Source organism: Marmota marmota, unplaced genomic scaffold (assembly GCF_001458135.2).
Source record: "Marmota marmota marmota unplaced genomic scaffold, marMar, whole genome shotgun sequence".
Lineage (NCBI taxonomy): Eukaryota > Metazoa > Chordata > Mammalia > Rodentia > Sciuridae > Marmota > Marmota marmota.
This window is the reverse complement of record NW_025999927.1, coordinates 594,682-616,846: the sequence shown is the minus strand read 5'-3', so window position 1 is coordinate 616,846 and position 22,165 is coordinate 594,682. Positions and strand designations below refer to the sequence as shown.

At 51.1% G+C, this 22,165-nt stretch overlaps 2 protein-coding genes across 3 annotated transcripts in view; one reads left to right on the top strand and one right to left on the bottom strand.

The window, feature by feature from the left end:
• Positions 1–519: 519 nt before the first annotated feature.
• Urb2 (URB2 ribosome biogenesis homolog) lies at positions 520–21,139 on the bottom strand. Of its 2 annotated transcripts, XM_015504313.2 has the most exons (9): positions 20,974–21,139; positions 19,400–19,576; positions 14,322–17,631; positions 10,941–11,101; positions 9,351–9,461; positions 7,868–8,110; positions 5,649–5,736; positions 3,051–3,190; positions 520–946 (listed from the first exon to the last, which is right to left on the bottom strand). In XM_015504313.2, the coding sequence occupies exons 1-9, from the start codon at positions 21,097–21,099 to the stop codon at positions 749–751; spliced, it is 4,554 nt and encodes a 1,517-aa protein (XP_015359799.1). In that variant the 5' UTR covers positions 21,100–21,139; the 3' UTR covers positions 520–748. The 2 variants fall into 2 exon arrangements, with proteins under 2 accessions (XP_015359799.1, XP_048656313.1); XM_048800356.1 differs by lacking the exon at positions 9,351–9,461.
• Taf5l (TATA-box binding protein associated factor 5 like) overlaps positions 1,294–22,165 on the top strand; it is a 40,869-nt gene continuing 19,997 nt past the window's right edge. Inside the window, exons 1-2 of the mRNA XM_048800358.1 lie at positions 1,294–1,301; positions 3,818–3,822. The gene's annotated coding sequence lies outside the window, so the exon portion shown is untranslated. The remainder of the gene's footprint in view (positions 1,302–3,817; positions 3,823–22,165) is intronic.

Here is a 22,165-nt window from a genome sequence, read left to right as displayed (position 1 = left end):
AGCAAAGCAAAAAGAGCCCTGGTGCCTCGCTAGGAGTAGCCACCCTCCAGACAGGTGCCAGGAGCCTCCCAGGTGCCTGCTGCTGTCTCAGCAGACACAGCTCCCTGGAGCCAGGGTGCTGTCTCCCAGGGACATCAGGAAGGTTCTCAGAGGGGAGGCAGAAGCATGGCATCTCAGGAATCTCTCCCCCATTATTTCTGGCTTGAATTTAAAAGGCAGAGGTATTTAAACAGGATTTAATTACAAACTCATGCACCAGAAGCAAAAATCCAGTTCCTTATAGCTGCTAACCTGGGGGGGCGGGGAGCAGAACCCACTGAGCCAGGACGAGAACCAGCAACCCTTCTACTGAAGCAATCTCATTCCAGGGTCTGCTTTCAGAATTCTAACGCAACACATACTTACAAAAAGACACACTGGGCCAGGGGTGTAGTCCATGGTGTGAGTGTGTGCTCAGCGTGTGAAGACCCTGGATACAATCCTAGACCAAAGGTAAGGAGTGATGACAAAAAGACAGACTGAACCACACAGAAGATATATTTAAAAAAACATGATGTAAAAATACAGAGTTTCCACAGGTCAACACGGCACCAGGACATTCAGGGCCTTCACCCTCCACACTGCTGAGGCTTCAAGGCTATGCTGCCCAGGCTCTCCGAGGGCGCTGTGCCATGTGGCCCAGGTGGTATATCTGATCTCCTGCATGTTCGGCTTCGTGGTCCCTGAGGTAGTCACTGTGTTGCGAGGCCTAGGCAGTGTACCTCTTCTCTCCTTCATTCTTGGCTTTGTGGTACCGGAGGTAGTCACTATGCAGTTCTTTAAAGACGTCTCTGGCCCCTGGCTGTAGTGAGGTTCGGAGGAACTGGACATCAGGCTCAATGCATAGGTCCAGAATGAGGTAGATGCCCTCCTGCAGTAGGTCCTTCACAGCGGGGTACAAGGTCACCTGGGAAGCAAGGCAGAGCTCCATGAGGACACCTGGGACAGACCTCTGGCTGCACCAGGCTGGCACCACAGAGCCTTGGGGCTTTGGATATCTGATTTTTAAGGCAAGAAAAAGTCAACCTGTACAGTGCTAGGACCACTGGTCAACATACAGAACACCACTAGCAACGCCACAGTTCCCGAGACAGACGAGCAGTTCAAAGCACTCACCCCAAGCCAGCCACAGAGAGCCCTGGTGGTAAAGGGGATGGGGCAGAGAAGACGAAAGCTGCAGCAATGTCCTCACCTATTCCCATGGTGGCTGCTGACCACAGGCGGGACAAGACAACTGGGCTGCAGAGAGTTCTGCCTGGCATGTGCTCACCTGGGTCTACCCATCAGGAAGGTGCTCCCACTGGAAGCAGAGGGTGTGCAGTCTGTCGAGCTGCACCTGCTGTCTAGCACTTAAGCATTGGACTGGAAAGACTGATGGTGCTCTTGGTAGAAGCTTCCAGTACATAGGGAGCCTTTTTCTCATTACTGAATTTAAAAAACGATGAAGGCTATAACATACACTGCAACCAATGGATTTCAAGATTAAAATAACACAACGGATAAGTGAACACTAGGCCTGAAAACGAGGCCAGGAGACCAGAGGCCTCTCCTGAGGCAAGTGTCGGAATCGCATGACCCAGGGCTCCCATCACTGCTTGCTCTCTCGGCCTTAGTGAAGTGATCTTACTGCCTCATCGTATTCTTTAGTAAAAGAATACGATGCTGATTTTTCTTTCATCAAAGTTTGCATATTAAAGAATCTGTGCTTGGAAATACCACAATTCACACAAATGCTACACAGTTGCAGTTGCCAAAGTAGGGGTGTGGGCATGTGCCACTCAAGGACCATGCAGGGCCTCTGGCGCTCTGTGGTCTGCACTCCAGCAGGCAAAGACCCAGCTGCTCAAACATGTGGCCAGGCTGTCCCCAGCCCCCACGTCCACACAGAACGTGGACAGGGCCACTAGCTGAGGCTAGCACAGGTAGGTCATAAGATCACCCGACAGTCTTAGTCCTGCCTGAAGCAGGGACAGGGAGGCGTGCCAAGCAGTCCACTCAGCCAGACACCCTGGAGAAGGAAGCCCATGTCCCCAACGCCCAGTGAGCATCCCAGTGTCCTGATTCGCTCACCATGCCATGCTCGCTCCTGTGCACAGCACGCCTGCAGGGGAGGCTGGCTCCTTCACAGGGAGGCAGAAGCAGTAAGACAGGAATGCACTACACAGCAGACGGACACACAAGAGCGCTCCACGTGGCCTGCTCTCTGGACCTGCCTAGGGCCACTTAAGCAAGCAGGTTGGTGCAGCCCAGTTCAGTCCTATGGCAAATGTACTGAGGATACCACAGGCTTCCAAAAATAAGCAAGGACATCCCAATGTGAAATGACTCAGGCCACAAACTCGTGACCCAGAACACTGAGCTGGGAAGTTGGACTAATCTGATCAACTCTGCCTGCCTCTTCACCTTGCTATCTGCTTTGAGCATCCGGGGCTGCTGAGTCTCACAACAGCGGCCCCAAGAGTTAAGATCCCTGCCACGCAGCAGAGGACTCAGACCACCAGCCCCTCCTCACTAGCCTGGTCCCACAACAGTTCTCGTTCTTAGTTCTGAGTGGCATGCCACCTGTCAGATCACTCAGGGCATAGATCAAACTTGGTGCCGAGTTTGTGCTAGAGTGACAACAAGCCGAGGAGCCCTGGCACCTCCCAGGTGAGGCTCCACTCAGGCCTCAGGCCAGCCCATAGTGATGCCACACACACTTGGCCATGCACAGGACAGTGGGCTCAGGCCCACTCGTCTTTCAGGGAAGAAGCCACTCAGGGGCTATGGAAGAAGACCTTGGGGCAGGGCACAGTGCCTGCAATGCCAGAAGCTCAGGAGGCTGAGGCAGGAGGATCCCAAATTCAAAGCCAGCCTCAGCAATTTAATGAGACCCTGAGCAACTCAGCAAGAACTTGCCTCAAAATAAAATAGGTTTGGGATGTAGCTCAGTGGTTGAGTGCCTCTGGGTTCAATCCCCAGTACCATAAAATAAAAATAAAACCTAGAAAGACACTCAACCTGGACTTTACCTTTTGCGCCTCCGTCACGTACTGGGCCACCAGGAAGGGGGACGACGTGGTGAACTCCTCGGACCGCACGGCAATGTGGCTATACATGCGCTCCACCAAGCGCGCACACTCCAGGATCACCGGCAGGTCATCCGCACATCCTGCAGACAAGGGCCAACGGGTTAGCTCCAAACACAGCACAGTCAGACCAGCTCCTCCAGTCCTCTACCACAAGCAGACACCTGAGTCTCTACATTTTCTAGGCTCTCTGATTGGCTTATTTTGAAGAAAAGAGAAAGGAAAAAACATATGTCCAAATATTTACCTAGACACCCAGGGGAGAAAGAACATCTACAACACTCAGGAGTGCGTGGGATGTTGAAGAGTCCCACCAGGAAAATAAGACTTTCAGGACGACATCTAGAACTGTTCCTGCGTTTCAACAGGAGACGCACGTCTACAAGGTAGATAAAACGGGAAAAATGGCAAGTTGTCTTACAGAAAAACAACTGTGCACTAATATCCATGATTCAAAAAAATAAGATGCCAAATTGCATCTGTGCCGTGGTGAGAGTTGGACAACTGTGTGATGGACAGGTGGATATGGACCTCACCTTGTCACAAGGCAGCCTCTGGCCTTCTGGGACCCACTTTCCTGTAGTGCTATGGCCCCCAGGCCCTGACTCAGTCCAAAAACTCACACAGCCTACGCCTTCCCTGCTTGGCTCAGCTTGGTGGCAGCCCAGTTCTGTAAGTCTAGAAAACGCAGATGAGGGACTGGGGCTGAGGCTCAGTGGTAGAGCGAGCACTTGCCTAGCACATGTGAGGCCCTGGGTTCCATCCTTACCACATAAAAATAAATAAAAGTATATCTACCTACAACTAAAAAATATTTTTTAAAAAATGCAGGGAAATGTAGTGACACAGAGCACATTAGCCACAGCTGCCTGGGGCTGGGCCAAGAGGTCAGAGCCCAAGGCACCCATAGGAAGCAGCGGTGGGGTGCCCCCCGCCGGGACTGCTGTGCTTCCCACTGCTGCAGGCTGTTGGGACTCATTCGGCCCTGCACTTTGAGCAGAGGTGGTCTGTCACACAAATGCTGGACCTCAGTGAGGCTGATTCTTAGACAGGCAACACGTTCTGTAAACCGTGAATGAGTGTACGACCACCTCTAGGGGGTGTAGTCTTTCAGTGCGATTCCTGTGAAGCTACAAGATGGCAGCGCCAGGGGGCACTCCACAGCCCATGGCAGCCCACCGCTTCTCCTCCTTTCAGAAGCTCACCCTATTGTTTCCAATGAGCACCTGGCAGGGGCTACTTCAGCCCCTGACTTCATGTATGGCCACTTAAGAGTGCACCAGATAAAGGGAACAAACAGATGCATGTAACTGGGCTAGACAATGTGGGCACGTGGCAAGACAATGACGAAGGACTCAGGGGGCAGGCCAGGCTGCACTCCACACCACAGGCCTCGGCCAGGCCTGCCCATCTCCCATCTAGGCAGACAGCACCATCAGAACAGTGCCCTTAAGGCGCTCGGATGGGATCTATCTGCGGGTCTCAGCACAGGACAGCAGGCAGCCATTAGCTGCGAGCCCAGGCTGGTGTGAGAGGAAATGTTCCCTAGCCCTGCTCTTCAGCAGACGCAGTCCTCCATCCTGAGCACAGAAGGCTAAACTGCTCACTGTGCCGCTGCGTGGTCTCCAGCAGAGCAGCTGAGCACTGTGCTCTGCTCTCCATTGCAGGCCAAGGACCTGGCTTACTGCCGCAGCCTGGGGCACCTATGCTCCTGTCAGCCCAGGCTGCTGGGTTGGGCTCCCCAACATAACCTCCCATCTGACCAGGGCATCCCGCAATACCTGGTCCCCATGCTTGAGTACCATGTCTCAATTTCAAAATCGTGACGTAAAACAGCAAGTTCTACTTCAGTGCAACCCTTCCCAATAATGAGAACTTCCCCAAATCAGAAATGCAAAGAGCATTCACACCTTCAAAGCTGAAAAAGACCCAGACACAGACCCTGGTACTGCCTGTGACAGGGTGAGTTTCCCTGGGAGAGAGGCATGACCCTGTGGGTCAGGTGAGAGGGAAGGTGCAGGGCCTTGCTTCAGCCGCGTGTCAGTGGGAAGCTTACACCCTGCTCCTTCTGCCTCCCAGAAACCACCCACTCAAGGGCAGGAGCACAGTGCCATCTGTCTCTGTCTCTTTTGGTGTTGGGGCACCTTAGCACTGAGCCACAGCCTAATCCGTTTTGACTTTGAGACAGGGTCTCACTAAGTTGCTGAGGCTGGCCTCCCCTGTAAGCCGCTGTGCCTGGCTGGCTGTAGTCATGAAAATGACTATAAATGTAGTCATAAAAATATCTCCTATATAAGCTATGTGGTCAAAAAAATTTCCTAAATCTACATACTTTTCTTTCCAGAAAAAGAATTGTTTCAATTAGAGGTGACAAACATGTCCATTGTTTTGAATAGGATAAAATGAGTTTTATTTTTTCTTTAATATCTTGAGTGTTTATTTGATGACCTAAACTCGGCTTAGTAGATTTATCTTAGTTACATCTGTGGCCACATGATAAATATACTTGGAACTGCCTCTGAGGCTGCTATTCTGAATTACCTTTGTCTTTCTGCCGCCCTTCATGCATAACTGAGAACACCAGTCTGTTGAAGGAGTTCAGGAAAGACGGGATGGCCTTCAGCACCACCTGCAATGGCAGATCAGAGAATAGAGTGAGCGTGCAAGCATCTGTCCACCTGCTTCTCTCTTCACCTTGCCTTGTAGGCTCACAACAGGCGTGCCCTGCTGCCAGGAGGCTCCTCTGGCCTCATCTCTGGTGTGACTGCTCACCCACCCTGCACTTGGCTCTTTAACCCTTGCTTCCAGTCTGTGGTAGAGGTTCCACACTGAACAATTCTAGAAGCTGGTGGATAAGCTTGGCCTAGAGTCTGCTGAAGCTGTGCTTTCCCCTAAGCTGGTTCTAACACTCCTGGAAACAAACAGCAACAACACCTGACTCATTCAGATAGAAGTGGTGCTAGGGAAGGGCCTCACAAGCAAATCCACATAAAATGGGGAGCAAAACTCCTCTGTCCAGAGGGATGAAAAGGTCTGCTGGGACTGTTTTAAACATGTGCCAAAATGACAAAATGCTTCCTCACATTCAACCCTTTTGGGAGCAGACCACACGCCATCCCCAGCAGCCCCGTGGGATGTGCACACATATGGGGAGCAGACCACACCATCCCCAGGCAGCCCCGGGCAATGGGCGCACACACCGCCAAGGCAGCCCTGGACGATGTGCACATACACACCACATGTGCACACATGCGCCGTCCCCAGGCAGTCCCGTGCAGTGTAATACTCAGGTTAAACCAGTGCACACACTAAGTACAGCTAGGTATGCATCTCTAAGTCAGGCCAGTCTGCAGACCACACATGGCCATGCTGTTAGGAGGCCAGTGGTCACTGTGCTGGACTATACAGAAGCCACTGAACCCTTTACTTGACAGCATTGCCCTGCTGTGACTCAAGCGTGGGACTGACTAGTGTCTTTTGTGAGTATCCAGCAACATTCTGAGCAGCACTGCACAGGTCAAGTCACTGCACGCCCACAGAAAGGCGGGCTCTGCCAGCATCCCCAAGAGCTGCCACTCCCCAGCCTCTCCTGATGCTCTGTCACCTTAGGGTGAAAAGCCACAAATCCAGGAGCAGACCCTCTAAACCACCTCCTCACATGACTGCAACAAGTCATCTGGCCTCTGTGTGTGTGTGTGTGTGTGTGTGTCTCAGCTTCCTCCTCAGCAAACAAGGACAATGACGGGCTCTCACAAGGACTGAGACAAGACACGTGGCCGCCAAGCGTGCCACTGGCAGCCAGCCTTCCGCTGCACCCTCAGGTGTCCCTGAGAATAGTGGGCATCTGTGCCAGTGTGGACTCACAGTGTGGTCACCTGTGTGTCCTCCCATTGCCTAATGTTCGGATCACAAAACGCTCCCATGTTCCTGTCTAGGTCTGCTGAATGCTCATGTGATCGTAGTTTCCTAGATCCACACAGCCTCTTCGCATGTCACCACTTCAGGAAATCCTCCATCTCTTGCAAAACTCCACAGCCTTGGATTGTGACTGACTGGCACTGCAGGGGCACTTCAGTTACCTAACAACTGACAAGGACCTGACAGGAGAGGCAGGGCCACGGGTGATGGCTGGCTGGGGAAGGCTCTGGAGTAAGCCCAACTTGGTAAGTGCTTAGCTTGCCAGAGATGATCTGTCTGAAAAACTGTGCTACTGGCAGGTCTCCCCAGAACTGCCGAACCCTGGAGAATACCTGGGTGCTTGTGAAGATGCGAGTACTTCATGTTCGGGAGTTCTCACTGCATGCAGTGAGCCTTAGAGCCCTGGCCCAGGACATCCCAGTGCTGACCTCCACTGCTTCACCACCAGAGGGGTGACTGCCTCCCTTGCAGGCCAGCAATGGGGGAGGCAGCAAGGTAGGCAGTGAGTGCGCTCTGCTGCGTTGTGAAGCACCAAAAGCAGTTAGTCTACTCTGAAACCAGAGCCAGGGACCTCAGTCCTCCACCCACTCAAACTTGAGCCTAAGAGACTTCAGCAAAGCAGGGGTCTATTCAAATACGAGCCCTTGAATATCAGTAACGAGCACCATTTGATGTGCTAGACTCAGCAAAGAACGCACAGAGCCCAGTGCTCATCTAAAGCCTGGAACTTCCTGGAGCCAGTCTGCTTACCAGAGCACCCTGCAGGACAGGCCGTGTGCCCTGCTGAAGGCTGGAGTCCCCTGCCCATGCTGTGGAGACTGCTGGCACCCTTGCCCCCTCACCTTTGGATGACACTGCAGGATGGAGAAGAGCACATTGTGTAGCCCCAAGAAGACTCTGCCATACTCTGGTGGCCTCAGGTGATCCAGAGGGACTGTCAGCAGGATACTGAAGGCCAGGTTGACGTGGTGGGGGTTGCTGATGGCCTCCTCGCCCTGCCGCAGCAGGAGAGCCAGGACATCTAGAACAGGTTCAACCACTGTGAGGACCACGGGCCGCTCCTGACAAGCCTCTCGGCTTTGCAGCTAGAGGTTGAGAGAGGTAAAGGAAGAGAGCAAAACTGATTCTCCAAGAAACAACACGAATGCTGAGCACTAGCAGGCAGAGGAGACCGTCCATGCTCTAAATGAACTGGTGAAGGGTCAAGGAGGCCAGTCACACCCAAGGCACCTGCTGTGGATGCAGACACTTCTTGCTGGACTCATTTACTGCACAGAGAAGCTGTTTTCACAAAGGAGTTGACACATCCAGGTTCCCACAAGAAAACTAGACGTCAGACACACATGATAGCATTTTCCCAAAACAGGCCATCAGTTCCACGTCTGGGACCAAACGTGACTTTTTAAACTTCTTATAAATCCCATCAAAGATGTCTAATCATTGTTCCAGAAAATAAAGAGAACAGACTGGAGAAGAGGGACAGCTTGAACCTTCCCCAAGTTCACCGGGGACACCCTGCGCCGTCTCTGACACTAAGGGCCCCTGCTGTGCTGGCCATGCAGAGGGCTTGCCACACATGAAAAAAGTGAAGTGGTTCCAACCTGCGCGGCATGCAAATGACCACATGCCATCAGCACCCGACCCCCCACTGGCCTTCCACTAGGGATGAGCAGCACACATGCGGGAACCACCTGCTTCAACCATGGTGCAGACTCGGGAAACACAGGGTGGGTGAGGGCCACTCTCCATATCTTCTCTCTGGGTGTACTCAGACCCAGAGCATATCCCTCAGATAGCAGGGCCAAGCAGCACTGGGGACAATGGTGAAACAGACACTGCCCTGGGCACCATCGCCAGGAGGTTCTGGTCAGGCTCATCCCAGGGTGGAAGTGCCAAGCCTGGACCAAACTGAACTAGGGTTTTGTTCAAGTGAAACAAAGTCAAGTGACCGCTGGACATAGGTCCCGGGGAAGACAACACAGGACCCTCCTGTCCCTGACACTAGCAGCCACTCCAGGGGCATCTCCCTCACAGTGCCGCAGGCTTACACCCCCTCCAATGCACACACATTCTGCATTGAGCACAACATCTGTGGGGATAAAGCAAGCCCCAGCCCCTCCTCCCTGAGTCACGTCACCCAGTGCTTCTCATGCCTCCTTCCCCATCCCCATGCCAGGGCTGCAGACGGGACACACAAACTGGGCTGCAGCTCATAGCCACCAGCAGGAAGCAGCCCAGAAACACTACCCCAAGCCACAGCCCCGTGCTGGCTGTCTTCAGGGAAGAGGGGAAGAGCAGGAGAGCACATCCCCAGAGGCCACTCACCGTCAGAGCCGAGACTATCTGGGGACATGCACGCCACAACAGGCTGGCTTTCTCTCCACTGAGCGGGCAGCTTAGTAGCAGCTTGAGCAATCCAACAGCAGACAAAACAGCCTGAAACAAGGGGGGCACTCAGCGCAGACAGCTCCCAACCTGGAGGAGGAACCTTCACTGCCGCTGATACCTTGACCCAAGAGCCCTGAGAGCCATGCCGAGGGCAGTGACAAGGCCTGAGGGTGAGTTCTCACCAGCACCTAGAGGCAGGGAGGCGAGCACAGCTCTGGCAAAGTGGGGCCTTTCAGGAGCCTCTCAGCCAGACTCACAAAGGGGCCAGGACAATGAACTCAGCCATTCACCAAGACTCTGTGGAGGACGCTGACTGTCCCTCAGAGCAGGAGTACCAGTTTTCAGATAGGAGGGGCTGGAAGAAGACACTGGGTGAGGTGCCATGGCCCAGGTGCTGGCCTCAAGCCACAGCATGGGTGCCCACCAAGCACATCACACCTTGGGTTTTGGCCTCATGACAGCCTCTTCTTCCCTAATACTGTGCAGCCCCACACCCCTGGCCCACATCCTGCTGCTGCTCTTGGCCACTAGCCCCGCTCACCTCTCTCTGGCTGTGCACTCTCGTAAACCCATGTACTCCCACACCCCTGCCCCTGAAAGCCTCATGCCCAGCCACTTCCTCCCCCACCCACCCTCTGCTCTGGCAGACCAGCACACTGCCTGCACTGTGCTTCTCCTCCTATCCCCCAAATCCTGCCATTCTTCAACCCTCAGTTCAAGCCTCCCTCCTCCTGAAGACCTCTGATTGGCTGATTTACATAGAAACCTGGAGCTAAATTGCCTCGATTTGCTGGAGGAAGCCCCAAAGTCCAAAGGCCAAAGTGTGCTCCAGAAACACAGTCCAAGTTCCAGAGATGGGTCAGTGCGCAGGCAGGGGAGTGGCTAGGTAGAGCCCTTGTGCCCACCAAAAGACTGTGCTATCCCTGGACCCCCCATTCTTCCCCAGAATTCCCAAATTACCCTCCCTAGCTCCCCTCCCACCCAATCAAAACTGATCACAAGGCATCAACTAGGACCAGGAGTGAAGGCAGCTGGACCAGAGGCCATGGCTACAGTCCTGGTCACCAACTGTCAGCTCCATGTGACAAAGTTTCTCTGCAGTCAATGCCTGGGACCACCCAGAGGAGCTGATTCCAATACCCCAGTGCTGTGTGTGAGTCATTCCCAGTAGGCCGCGCCACAAGGGCTTTCTTAGGACCTGCACTGGGCTGCGGGACTACATGCTTCTCCAGTGCTGGCCTGTGGACTGTGTTCATGTCAGGCTGTCTTCACGGAAGTGTGGCGAACAGGTGGAATTTAAGCATTCCGTGAGTCAGTATGCGTGTGTGTCACACCTAGCTTCTGTAAGGTAAGAAGGCAGTTTGTAACCTAGGACAGTCCCCTTTGAAATCAAGGGTTCCTCCCATGGCTGAGCTTCTGTTCTCAGCAGGGATGTGCTTGCTTACTTTAAGAATGAGTGGAATCCTAAACAAGCCCACTGGCCGACAATATGTGAGCCTGCCATGAGGGCAGAGGGAGGGTACCTGCCTGCATGTCTGCCGTCCACACATGACGGATGTCCAGTCCCTGGAGAACAGACTGGACCACCAGCCCAAAGTCCTCCATCGTCCCAGCCTCCAACATCTGGGTGAATAGGGCTCCCAAGTGAGGCTCAATGTCCTGGGCAGCCAGAGCAGGGATGGCAGGATCTGTAGGAAAAGAATCCAAGGTATAAAGAAGGGATAAAAGCCAGAGTGGCTGTGGGAGGCGGTGAGCAGCCATGCAGACTAGCAATCCCAGCTCGAGGGGCCTGGGACACTCAAGTGCTGGTGAACACAACCCTGGCAGTGCCACTGACATAGAGCTACACCAGGCAAAGTGTGCACACACAGTACACATGCCGGCCACCAACAGCAGGCTCAGCAACAGTGCACTCTGCCCTTGGCAGCCTGTCAACTGGTGCCTATTTCCTTGGTGAGTCATATAAATTCAGTTAGGGGCAGCAGTGGGAATGTACTTTTCACTAGACAGGAGTACTGGAAAGAGCAAGAGAAACTTAACCCCCAAGAATGCTACCTGAGTCCTCCAGCCTTCCTTCTCTGGCCCCAGCTTGATCCTCCAGCTGACTGACCACCCCATCTTGCCAGAATGCCTTCCACTGACCAGTGTGTGCCCACTACTCTCAGAGCTGGGGGCAAGGGACCAGAAATTCTATGAGACAAAGCTAGGTCTGAGACTCCTACAAGCTGTGAGACCCTAACTCCTGGCCACTCAGCCTTAATCCCCTCATCAGTGAAGTAGGCACCATAGCATACTCCTGCAGCTGGCAAAGAGGAGGATGTCATGGTGAGCCCTCTCGTGCATGCTCCCCTCCACCCGCCCACCACCCTTCACACAGCTAGGCTTGGCTGCATGGTGTCCCCGAGTCCTGGCTGGGTGTCTAGAATCTCATGGCCTCTCTCCTGGGATCCATGAAGACGCTGTCACTTCTCAGACCAAAGCCAGCGGCTCACTGCTTCAGAGCAGGAGACAGTTCTACACCCAGAAGGACCAACGGTAAAGCTGGCTTCTGTGACCCCAGGGAGGAAGTCGTTCACTGCCAGGAAGGATTCTTCATAAAGGCTCATGTGTCCAAGCCAAAAGCCACACCTGAGCCACTAAGGAGACAGGGATCTCCACAGGGTAACCTGTGTGGCCACTCTTCAGTTCTCTGAGACCACCTTTGCATTCCCTGTTCCTTGCTAGTGCCTTGAGCCACTCCTTGCATGGCATCTCTCCAGATGGCTCTCTACTCTGACACTTCCCTGGACAGTCACATGGCTCAGGTGTGAGGGCTGGACTAGGGACAGGCAGCACACTGGTCTCACCGTAGCTGAGGCTCTGTCCCTGGGGTCAGAGGCACTACCTGCACAAGGACACAAGAGTCAGAGCTTAAAGACTGCCTCAACTTGCCACGGCTTGCAGGGGATGGGGGATAAGGCATTCTGTTAACAAAAGGGCCAAGCGGCCAGAGCTCCAGACCCCAGCTGCTGTTGCCTGGGAAGCCCACATAGGAGGCTATTGCTGGTCTCAGTGAAAGGCTCAGTGTTAGCCCCTGTAGGAAGGGGAACACCACTCCTTGAAAGACTAGCTGATAGGAAGATACAACATCATGCCGAGCTCCTTCAGCTGACCCAAAGTCCAGCTAGAGGAGGGCACTGACAACGGCAGCCTTGTTCAGACCAACTTCAGATTTGGCACAGACCCAGGCAGACCAGGTGGCTTTACTTCCTACAAGGCCCCACTGACCCTCACAGCTTCTCTGTGGAAAAGGGAGCTCAGCACATACTGAGGGTCAGGCTGGGCCCAAATCCTCAGCTTCACCTCAAAAGACTTGTCTTAGGTGGGTGTGGTGGCCATGACTGCAATTTTAGACACTCAGGAGGCTGAGACAGGAGGATCACAGGCTCAAGGCCAGCCTCAGCAACTTAGCAAGGCTCTGTCTCAAAACAAAACAAAAAGATTCTGTAGGTGTAGCTCAATGGTAGAGCATCCTGGGTTGAGTCCCTAGTACTATAAAGACAAGACTGTCTTAACGCCTAGCCCAGTCCTTTAGCAAAGCCCTATGCCAACCATGGTGAACTGTCTTAAAACAGGACAGACTCTGGTCCCACTAACCTTTGTTAGCCTTTGGAGAGAAGTAAAAGTCTATATTATTTTCATATACTAGTGACTGTAATAGATTTTCATGATTTTTTATTGCATTATCTACTTGTTTTTACATAGGCTTGAAAGAGGCACTCAAAACCACTAATCTATCCTTGCTTATAGTAAACTAAGTCATAGAAGAAAAGTGTTTATCCATTACTACATCAGTGTGAAAATGGTATATAAAGAGAGCATGGCATTGCCACAACACTTGAACACATGGCTGTTCTAAGTTCTGCATGTGCTTCCAGCCCTTGTATACATACATGTACACTTTCTGTAGTTGTAACGATAGCACATTTAGCACTTTATGTTGTGGGATTCTGGCTTAACACTGATGCTTGCCCATTAGTTCTAAAGCACCTCCGTAGTTTTCATTGTAGGGTTTCAGTGACCCATTAACCTCAGCCCTGAGATGGAGGGAGAAACCAGCTCTTTCTCGCTGAGCTGTTTGAGGTCCTGGCTAGCTGGTCCATAGGGCAACCTCCACTAACATCCTGCAATGAGCCACAGGCAGCATGAGGAGTGGGGCTGGGAAGGTGGCACTATCATTAAGGAGCCATAGGAGGCCCCTACAAACTGAGCCATTTGCAATTTTTTTGAGTTGGCAGATTTTACATCTATTAAAAATCAAGGGCTGGGGATATAGCTCAGTTAGTAGAGTGCTTGCCTCACCTACACAAGGTCTTGAGTTAAATCCCCAGCACCACACACACACAAAATCAAAAAACAAAATCAAGGTATAGCCCTGAGAGTCTAGGAAGGGTGAAATTAACTAATGCCAGGCATCCACAGCCAAAGCAGGTTAAAGGCCAAAAGAAAAAGGGCGGCTAGATTTCAAAACACACACAAGGGCCAGCAGAGCAGAGCAGCGGTGAAGCATCTGCCCAGTAGGTGTAGGTGTGAGGCCCTGGGTTCAGTCCCAGTACTAAGGAAACCCCCCCCACACACACACACACACACACACGGGACCTTCTCCAGAGTCAGTGAGAAACAAGGCACTGAGGGGCACACCTGCAGGCCGTGCTGTGCTGTGGGAGAGCCACAGACCCACTGTTCATGCCTGCCTGCGGTGTAAACAGAAAAGGAAACCCTGGGGCCAGCACTGGGAGGGCACCCTTCCCACTGTCCCTGTGGGGCACCTTGCAAAGACAGCAGGTATCACTCTTTGACCAAAAGGAGAGGCATGCTGGTGACAGGGCTCCAGCTGCCCAAGCCCCTGCTCAGGAGAAGACATCTTACCTGCAAGAACTGTCCTCACGGCATGAAGTATGGAGACAAAAACAGGTCCTTCTGGGGGATGGAGTGCAGGGGCCGAAAAGAACAGAGTTAGAAACTGCAAAGCTGCCTGGAAAGACAGAGTGTCCCTTGCCAGGGCTGGCAACTCCAACAGCAGTCGGGAGTAAACACTCCGGTAGAGGGCAGCGTTGGTGGGCACTACTCTGTCCATCCCTTGTGAAATCCCAACCCAATCTGGGTGCTGGCTTAGGTCCACTTCCAAAAGTGTGGCAACAGCTGAGAGGAGGGCTGAGGGCAGGCAGTGGCCCCTGGTCCCTGGCACCAAGCATGGCTGCAGACCAGTGGCCATCTGCAGCATAGCCTGCTGCAGCAACTCAGGCAGTGATGCTGGTGCCTCCTGCAGCTGCCTCCGGTCCTTGACAAGAGGCCCCAGGACTTGGCACAACTTGGTTAGACACACCAGAAGCAGCTGGCTGCCCAGAGGGCTCTGGTTTCCCAACTGCTCACTGAAAGCTGCCTCAGTGTGCAATTTACACCTTGAGAGGAATGTGGTGATTTTCCCAAAATTGAGCACCAAGCTCAGTCTGCTCTGGATGAGCATATGCATTAGCTGCTCCAAGAATGACCCCACCACCTGGAGGAACTGCAGCCAAGAGGGGTCATCCACCTCAAGGCAGAATCCACCACTGGTTGGCAGCAACGAGGTTAGCACAATCTCAAAAATATCACTGACGTACATGACCCTGAACACACAGCGGGCATTCCTTCCCCTCTGCAGGCAAGCAAGAAGCTGGTAGCAGGTCGTCAGGAACTGGAGGGCCAGGGAGGAACAGGAACGCCCCTGTGTGCTGACAGCCATGGTCAGTAGCAAAAGAAAGTAATGCAGATGATGGGGTGGCAAGAGGCTGTCCAGGTGCAGAGCAGAAATAATGTTCAGAAGCCCCAGGAGGTCTCCTAACTGTTCATCCTCCAGCTGGATCGGAAAGTCACTCTTGAGCAGGGACAGAAAGTTCTGGGCAATTTCTCCTCTTGGTTCTACACCTTCAGGTCCAACTTTTGCAAATCTGGATTCCCAGTGAGCCATAACTGTGTGGTCCTTTTCCAAAAGCCAGGGTAACTGCTGGCTGAGAGAACCCGGGCCACTCTGGGAACCGGAGCACAGAATACTGGAACACCTTGTAGCTACGCACCTCAGGAAGGCAGAATGGAGGGACTGCACCTCTGGAAAGAGAGGGCTGTGAAGGAGGGATGTGGACACTCGCTCAAGTGTAATGGATGGCTCTTCATCTGCAGAGGCTCCCTGGGCTTGGCTGGTTGGCAAAGTTCTTAACAGGACCCTGGCCAGGTATCTGACGTCATCCAGACATAAGTAGGGTATTAATATTGGGAGGTTTGACACTAACAAGTGCCAGTGTGCTGCAGGATATGTAGATGCATTCACTGTTCCTACCTGCCCGTCCCAGGAAGCTGTCATCCTTAAACTCAAGCTGCCCCTGCCAGAACCAAGAATATAGGCAGCATCACACCTCAAAGTCTGGAGGACTTGCTCGGACTGGGAGCTAGTCTGCATTAGTGTCCTTCTCATTCTCTGCAGGTAGAGCTGTTCCAAGCAATATCTACCAAGAGATCTGGACTGGGCTGTAAACTTCTCGACCTTCTTCCAAAGCCGTGCTTCCACACCTGGGAGTAACGAAGGGTAGTTGGAGATCTCCAGCTGGGTCCCAGCCACAGAGCAATACTGGCCACAGTTCAAACTGAGCATGGCATCCACCTGGGCCCAGGTACAAGAGAGCAGGAGTGCAGAGTCACTCACCTTCTGTAGCCACAGCTCAGACTCTGGGCCTGGGGTGTCCAGGAGAAAGGCCAGAAGGGGCTTCACGAGCTCTCCCAGCACCCTCTCCATCATACACTGTGCCCGCCGGATGACAGGCAGGGGTGTGCTACTGTCCAGGCTGGGCATGTTGAACATGACGCAGTGTAGCAGTGAGCTGAGGGACAAGGACTTCAGGGCCATGTCAACATCACTTTGCAAACAGGGTAGGATTAAAGACTGGAACTTGTCCAGCACAAGGGACCACATGTCCAGGACCTGACTTGGTGGCAGTTCCAGGAGGCATGCGCAGAGTGCAGCAGAGGGGCCCGCAGCCAGCACAGGCTGCCTCAGTGCCTCTGCAGCTGGGCGGCAGATCACTCCCAAAAGCTCCTCAAACAACCGTGGCACCTGTCGGAGTTTGGCATATGTCTGGAAGAGGGTGTGAATAAGCACCTCCTGGGCTTTTTTGGTTCGAAACTCTGTTACTTCTGCATCAATCCAAGCTGAAGACAACAGGTCATCCAGATCTGGCTCCAAAATCAAATGATTGAGAGATATCAAAATCTTCAGGCAGCGGAACCAGGCTGGCACAGGTGCTTGTGGGTGGTTTATCAACAGCTCAGCCACCCCGCGGTAGAAGTGGAACTGCGCCTCCCCATGTCGGATCCTGTCAGTGGCCACATTGTAGATGCTGCTGCTAGCCACGGAGCTTAGCAGCTGCTCCACTACCAGAAGCTCTGTGGTCCAATCTGGTATGGACATGGCTTTCTCTGGCTCCTCTTGAAGGTGTGAAATTCGCAGGCAGCCAAACAGCCTGGGGAGAGCCTGGAAGCAGAGAAACTGGTTTCCCTCCTTGAGGTAAGAATCCAGAAAGAGCCTGTACAACACAGCGACCGAGGTGGCCACAATGGTGGCATGAAGGTGCAGTTCACAGTGGCCAGCATCCAGCAGTCTGGTCACCACTGTGTCCAGGGGAGTGAGAAGACTCTTTGGGGTCCCGATCTTTGTGTCTCTTTGCTGCTGGCCCAGGAGCTCCTCTGTGTAGGAAGAGAGCATATCAGGCTGAAAAACTCCCCCTCGAAGCACAGCCTCAAGCTTACTCCTGACTTCCCGGCTGAGCACCTGGGGCACCTGGCCCTGGCCAGCCTGTGTCCATGTACCCCCAGAGAGAAGGTGCCTCAGGATCAGGCAGGGCTGGAGCAGGTGCCCGGTCATTTCCCCAAAGACACGTCTGGGGTTGGCCTGCTGCTGCTGAATCAAGAGGTAGTGGCCCAGGGCCAGGTGAATGACCTCAAGTAGTGGGGCTGCCACAGCTCCCTCTGGCTGCCTACAGGCTGACCAGCACAGCTGGCTCAGCAAGGCCACCAGCAGTTCTTGTTTGGCCGTATAGATGACAGCCAGGGCAGGCGTCGAGAGGATGCCCCGGCAGCTGCTCAGGACAGCAGAAATGTTTCTTTGGGATCCTGAAAGAGAGAACTCAGCTATTCTCTCATTGATGATCTGAGATTAAGAGAGAAAGAAAGCTCATTACTTCCCTAAATTCACAATTACACAAAATAGTACCACAGAATCAATCAGCTCGTTCTTCTCCCACACTTGGTAAGAAAGAGATGTCCAGACTATCATATCTACGTGAACTTGACATTTGCTTAGAGCACTGAAAGGCAGCCAAGCGCCTGCTTTGATTCATTCACACACCTACCTTTTGCCAGTATCAACTCCAAACAGGATTAGTGCCTTTGTAGGTTTGTTCGCCATTTTTTAAAGGCTGGGCTTTAAAAGGTTTAAATGTTCTTCTCAGCCCCTGAATCTGTTAACTCAGCTCTGATAATACCAGGTAGGTAGACAGTGGCACTTGGATCATGACCGTGTGATCTAACATGTTTTTATAGTCAATTATATGTTTCCTTCTTTAAAAAAAAAAAAAAAAGATACTCTATAAAGGAAAGCAAATTGCCAGTCACTGCTCATCACTATACAGCAGACCCACTATCTGCTGCTCTCAAAATTCCAAAATTCAAAGACAACAGAAATGAGAGCCAAGCAGATTCCTAAATTCACTGACAGGCAGAATGACTCGCTCCTTATGGGAGGTAAGAATCCAACCTGTCCAGGATGCTACGCTACCTACGAGAAGCACCGTCACTTCCACCTAGCAAGGGCTGACTCCGAACTTCAGGGCTGCTCTGGAAAGCTGCAGCAGACATGCTGAGTCCTTAGAAGTCAATGTGCCCCCATGGGCTCATCAGTAAAAATCTTTCCCACTTTAAAAATTTAAGTGTAGTAAGTGTGGTTTCTTGAACATTGAGATGTTCTAAATATTCCTTCCACGCTCCAAAGGATGGTTCAGAATGACCCACTGTCTGTTACTTCAAAGCGCACAGTGGAGGGCCTCATCCCAAGAACGACCTGCAGCTCATGGCATTCTCCTCCACTTACTTCCCCTCTGCCCATGCACCTATGAGGGTGAGGCTTAGATCTGACGGCAGGCTTTGTAATCAGCTCCAGCTGGTTCAAATCCCAACTCTAACTCATACCACCCACGTGATGGGAGGCAAGTTATGTAACCTCTTTGAGCCTGTCCCATACAAAATACTCCTTAGTAGTAGTCCTTGTGTAATTAGCTATTCTCATGGCATTTCAAAGTACTATGCTGACAATGAAATTCACATCTCTGACTTCAGCTTTCAAAATTACTTTCAGTCAAAAATCTTTGAGGGCCAGGGGTTGTAGCAAACACTTGTAATCTTAGCTAGCCAGGAGCCGAGGCAGGAAGATCACAAGTTCCAGGCCAGCCTGGGCAATTTAGTGAGGCTGTGTCTCAAAATAAGAGATTAAAAGGGCTGGAATGTAGCTAAGTGGTAAAGTGCCCCTGAGTTTAATCCTCTGTATTGAGGGTAAAAATTAAGACTAGCATAATTTGCTGGCTACTTTTTCCAATTAAAAAGGTAATCAAAATCTGTTCTGAATAGTTCTAAGCTCTTATTTATTGACTGAACCCAGGGGCACTTAACCACTGAGCCACATCCCCAGTCCTTTTTAATATTTTTATTTAAAGATAGGATCTCACTGAGTTGCTAAGGCCAGCTTTGAATTCATGATCCTCCTTCCTCAACCTCCCAAGCCTCTAGGATTACAGGTGTGCACAATTGTGCCAGTCTAAGCTCTTCTTTAACATTACATATTATAAAAAGCTTATTAGCATAGTCCAGACCACTTGATATAAATCAATAAGTCACCTGAAATTTCCTGAATGTTCACAAGTTACCTTGACGAGGGAGATCTGAATATTGATTGTCTTTCCATTCTTGAAAAGATTCTGCAATTTTCTGCTATGTAGAATGTTATCTACATAGGCCCAAAGCCTTTCAACAACATCTTCCGTCAGTTCAAGTTTTTTCTTATAAAATGCAACCAACGACTGTCTTGCCCAATCAAGTAAAACCTGAATTTGAAGGAAACATATAAGTAAATGAATTTCTTCTACAAGAGAGAAAGATGTTGAACACTCTGGGAACATCCAACCAAATCCAATTGCAAGGAGAACACTCTCCTGGAAAATTCACTTGTGGTAAAATTACATCATGTCAACGCCAGGGCATCTTAACACATTTGCTTTTAGAAGAATAAAAAGGGCCAGGCCTGGTGGCTCATGCCTGTCATCTCATCAACTAGGGTGCTAAGGCAAGAAGATCCCAAATTTGAAGATAGTCTCAAAACAGTACCAAAAAAAAAGGATTTGAGGATGTAGCTCAGTGATAAAGTGCACTTGGGTTCAATACCCCAAAAAGGAAAAGAAAGGGAAAAACAGCCAACTTTGTCTTCATCTGGGACCAATTAAAAATTCCAGAAGAAATGCTAACATCTTAGTCTCTTTCCCACGCTGTGCTGAGTTTTAAGAGGTAGAAGCTCGACTGCTCGGAAGGTGGCCACAAGTGAATCACACACAGAAAGCAAAGGCGAAAAGAGTCAGAACCCTGGGATCTGTGTGGTGCTTCCCCAGTCCACCTTCAGCGCAGCCAGGAGACAGTCAGTGTGGACTGATGCACAGGGCTGGACAAGAGGGGATGCATACATGTGCCCTCCATGACTGTCCATGTGAGAGCTGTGAGAAGTGGTGAGGCCTCTGTTCCAAGTGCCAGAAATCCCAGAGCTGCCAGGAATAGTAGGAAGAGGGGTCAAGCAAAAGGGGAAAACTCTCAAGGTAAGGACAGTGAAGATTCCGATCACACAGCCTGTCAGGCTACCCATATCTGACCCTGAGCAGCACCAGCCAGGCAACCACCAAACTGCGAGGATGACTCCATGTGCAACCAGGTGAGGACAGGACAGGTGTTCTACAGATTTCCCCTGAGCACTTCCACAACATGATCCATCTCCAATGTCTTATGCTGCCTCCTTTAATACCAGTATCAGGATGTGTGTCAGTCCAATCTCATGAGTCTTTAGTCAGCCATCCTACTGTTATCCCATTTTTAGCCAAATAAGCTTCAGTAAAGAGTAATGTCTGTGGGACCAGCCTATTTCCAGCATGGCTTTCTCCACACACCCCACAATACTGGGGATTAGACCCAATGCTAGGCAAGTGGTCTGCCACTAATCTATATCTCCACCCCTTCTCTGCACAGATTAATACTAACACTTTTCCACTTCCCAACCTTCAACCTGAAAGAAGTCAGGAAGATCTGACTCCTTTTTTCACTGACGTTACCTTTAATCAATCTCCAGCAAAGTTTCCTTCCCAACTTTTCTAATCTTTTTTTCTTTTAAATAAATACCAACATGCAATTTGTACAGTGATTATTTTATATCATAAAAATATAAGTGTCACATTAAACTTACTTGTTCTTTATTTGGAAGGAAGCACTGGTGGGAAACCCAAGCAAAGTGAGCAAGCTTTAGTTTATCTTCCCAGGAAGTCGTCTTGCTCTTAAGCTTAAGGGAAATGCCAGAATATACAGCAGCCATTGCCACCCGTTATCTATAATCAAAACAACAGAAAGTTGTATTACAACAAGAGCAAACTTAACAGGCATCAGAAAAGAAACAGCAGGGGTCTTATTGTGTACTATTAAACATTTTAACAAATTAAAACACATCAATGACAAATTTCCTAGGGGAAATTCAGACAAAAGTGTGCAGAAGACATGTTACAAATATTTCTGCTGTGAACACACGCCCAGAGGTAAGTGCAAACAAGGCAAAAACCAAACCACTGGAATGGAAAGAATCATTAACTCTTCACATAACCTCTAAAGTGTACTATGTATCACCTGTTAAGATAAATTCTGTTAAGCAGTGCAAAGAAATAAATATGCAATACAGTATTAGAAAAAGATGTTTCTCCAAGGAAAAGAGGGGGCATTAACTCATCCCAAGAGAAACACTGTTATCTCTGCTGCAATAGTAACTCCCCACTGTAAAGTCAGTACTCACAAAGAAATTTACACATCCCACACACCCCCACATACATATCTGCAGAGAAGACTACAACAGATACACCCAGTTATATAAAACTGAGGCAAGCAGCTTTGGATTTAAGTCATAAGCAAAATGTTAAGTTATTTTCATCACAAAAAATGAGCAATTTAGCTCAAGAGAAAAAACTTTCTGATACACTACATACAAATAGTTATCATAAATAAAAACAAAATAGACTAACTCAAGAACTGAAAAAACATCAGTGATTTTTATCTTTCGGTCAAACCAAAGGAGGGCTGCTGCAACTGCAGCCACCTGGCAGGGGCATCCCTCCCGGGGGCGTGGCCACCTCCAAGCCCCCAAGCTGGCCCAGAGCCACCAGGGAGGAGAGCGGGTGAGGCTCAGTTCTGGTGGGTTCTCCCTCTGGTGGGGCCCAGCCCTGAGCGAAGAAGACTAAAATGGGGGAAGGGGCTCACCCCTTGGGGGAGATTCAACGCGGGGGTGGGGTGGGGGCGCCGGCACTCATCCCTTGGTTGGAGGCAAGGCTTATCGCTGGGCTGTGGGGATCCCGGGGATGGGGGTGGGGGTCTCATTCCAGGAAGGAGATTCATTT

Coding starts and splice junctions, on each gene's coding strand:
- Urb2 (XM_015504313.2), bottom strand. CDS start 21,099: ATGGCTGCTGTATATTCTGGCATTTCCCTTAAGCTTAAGAGCAAGACG. Junction 9,462..10,940: donor TGTGGACGGCAGACATGCAG/GCAGGTACCCTC, acceptor CCCTTGTTTCAG/GCTGTTTTGTCTGCTGTTGG. Junction 947..3,050: donor ACGTGACGGAGGCGCAAAAG/GTAAAGTCCAGG, acceptor CTTGCTTCCCAG/GTGACCTTGTACCCCGCTGT.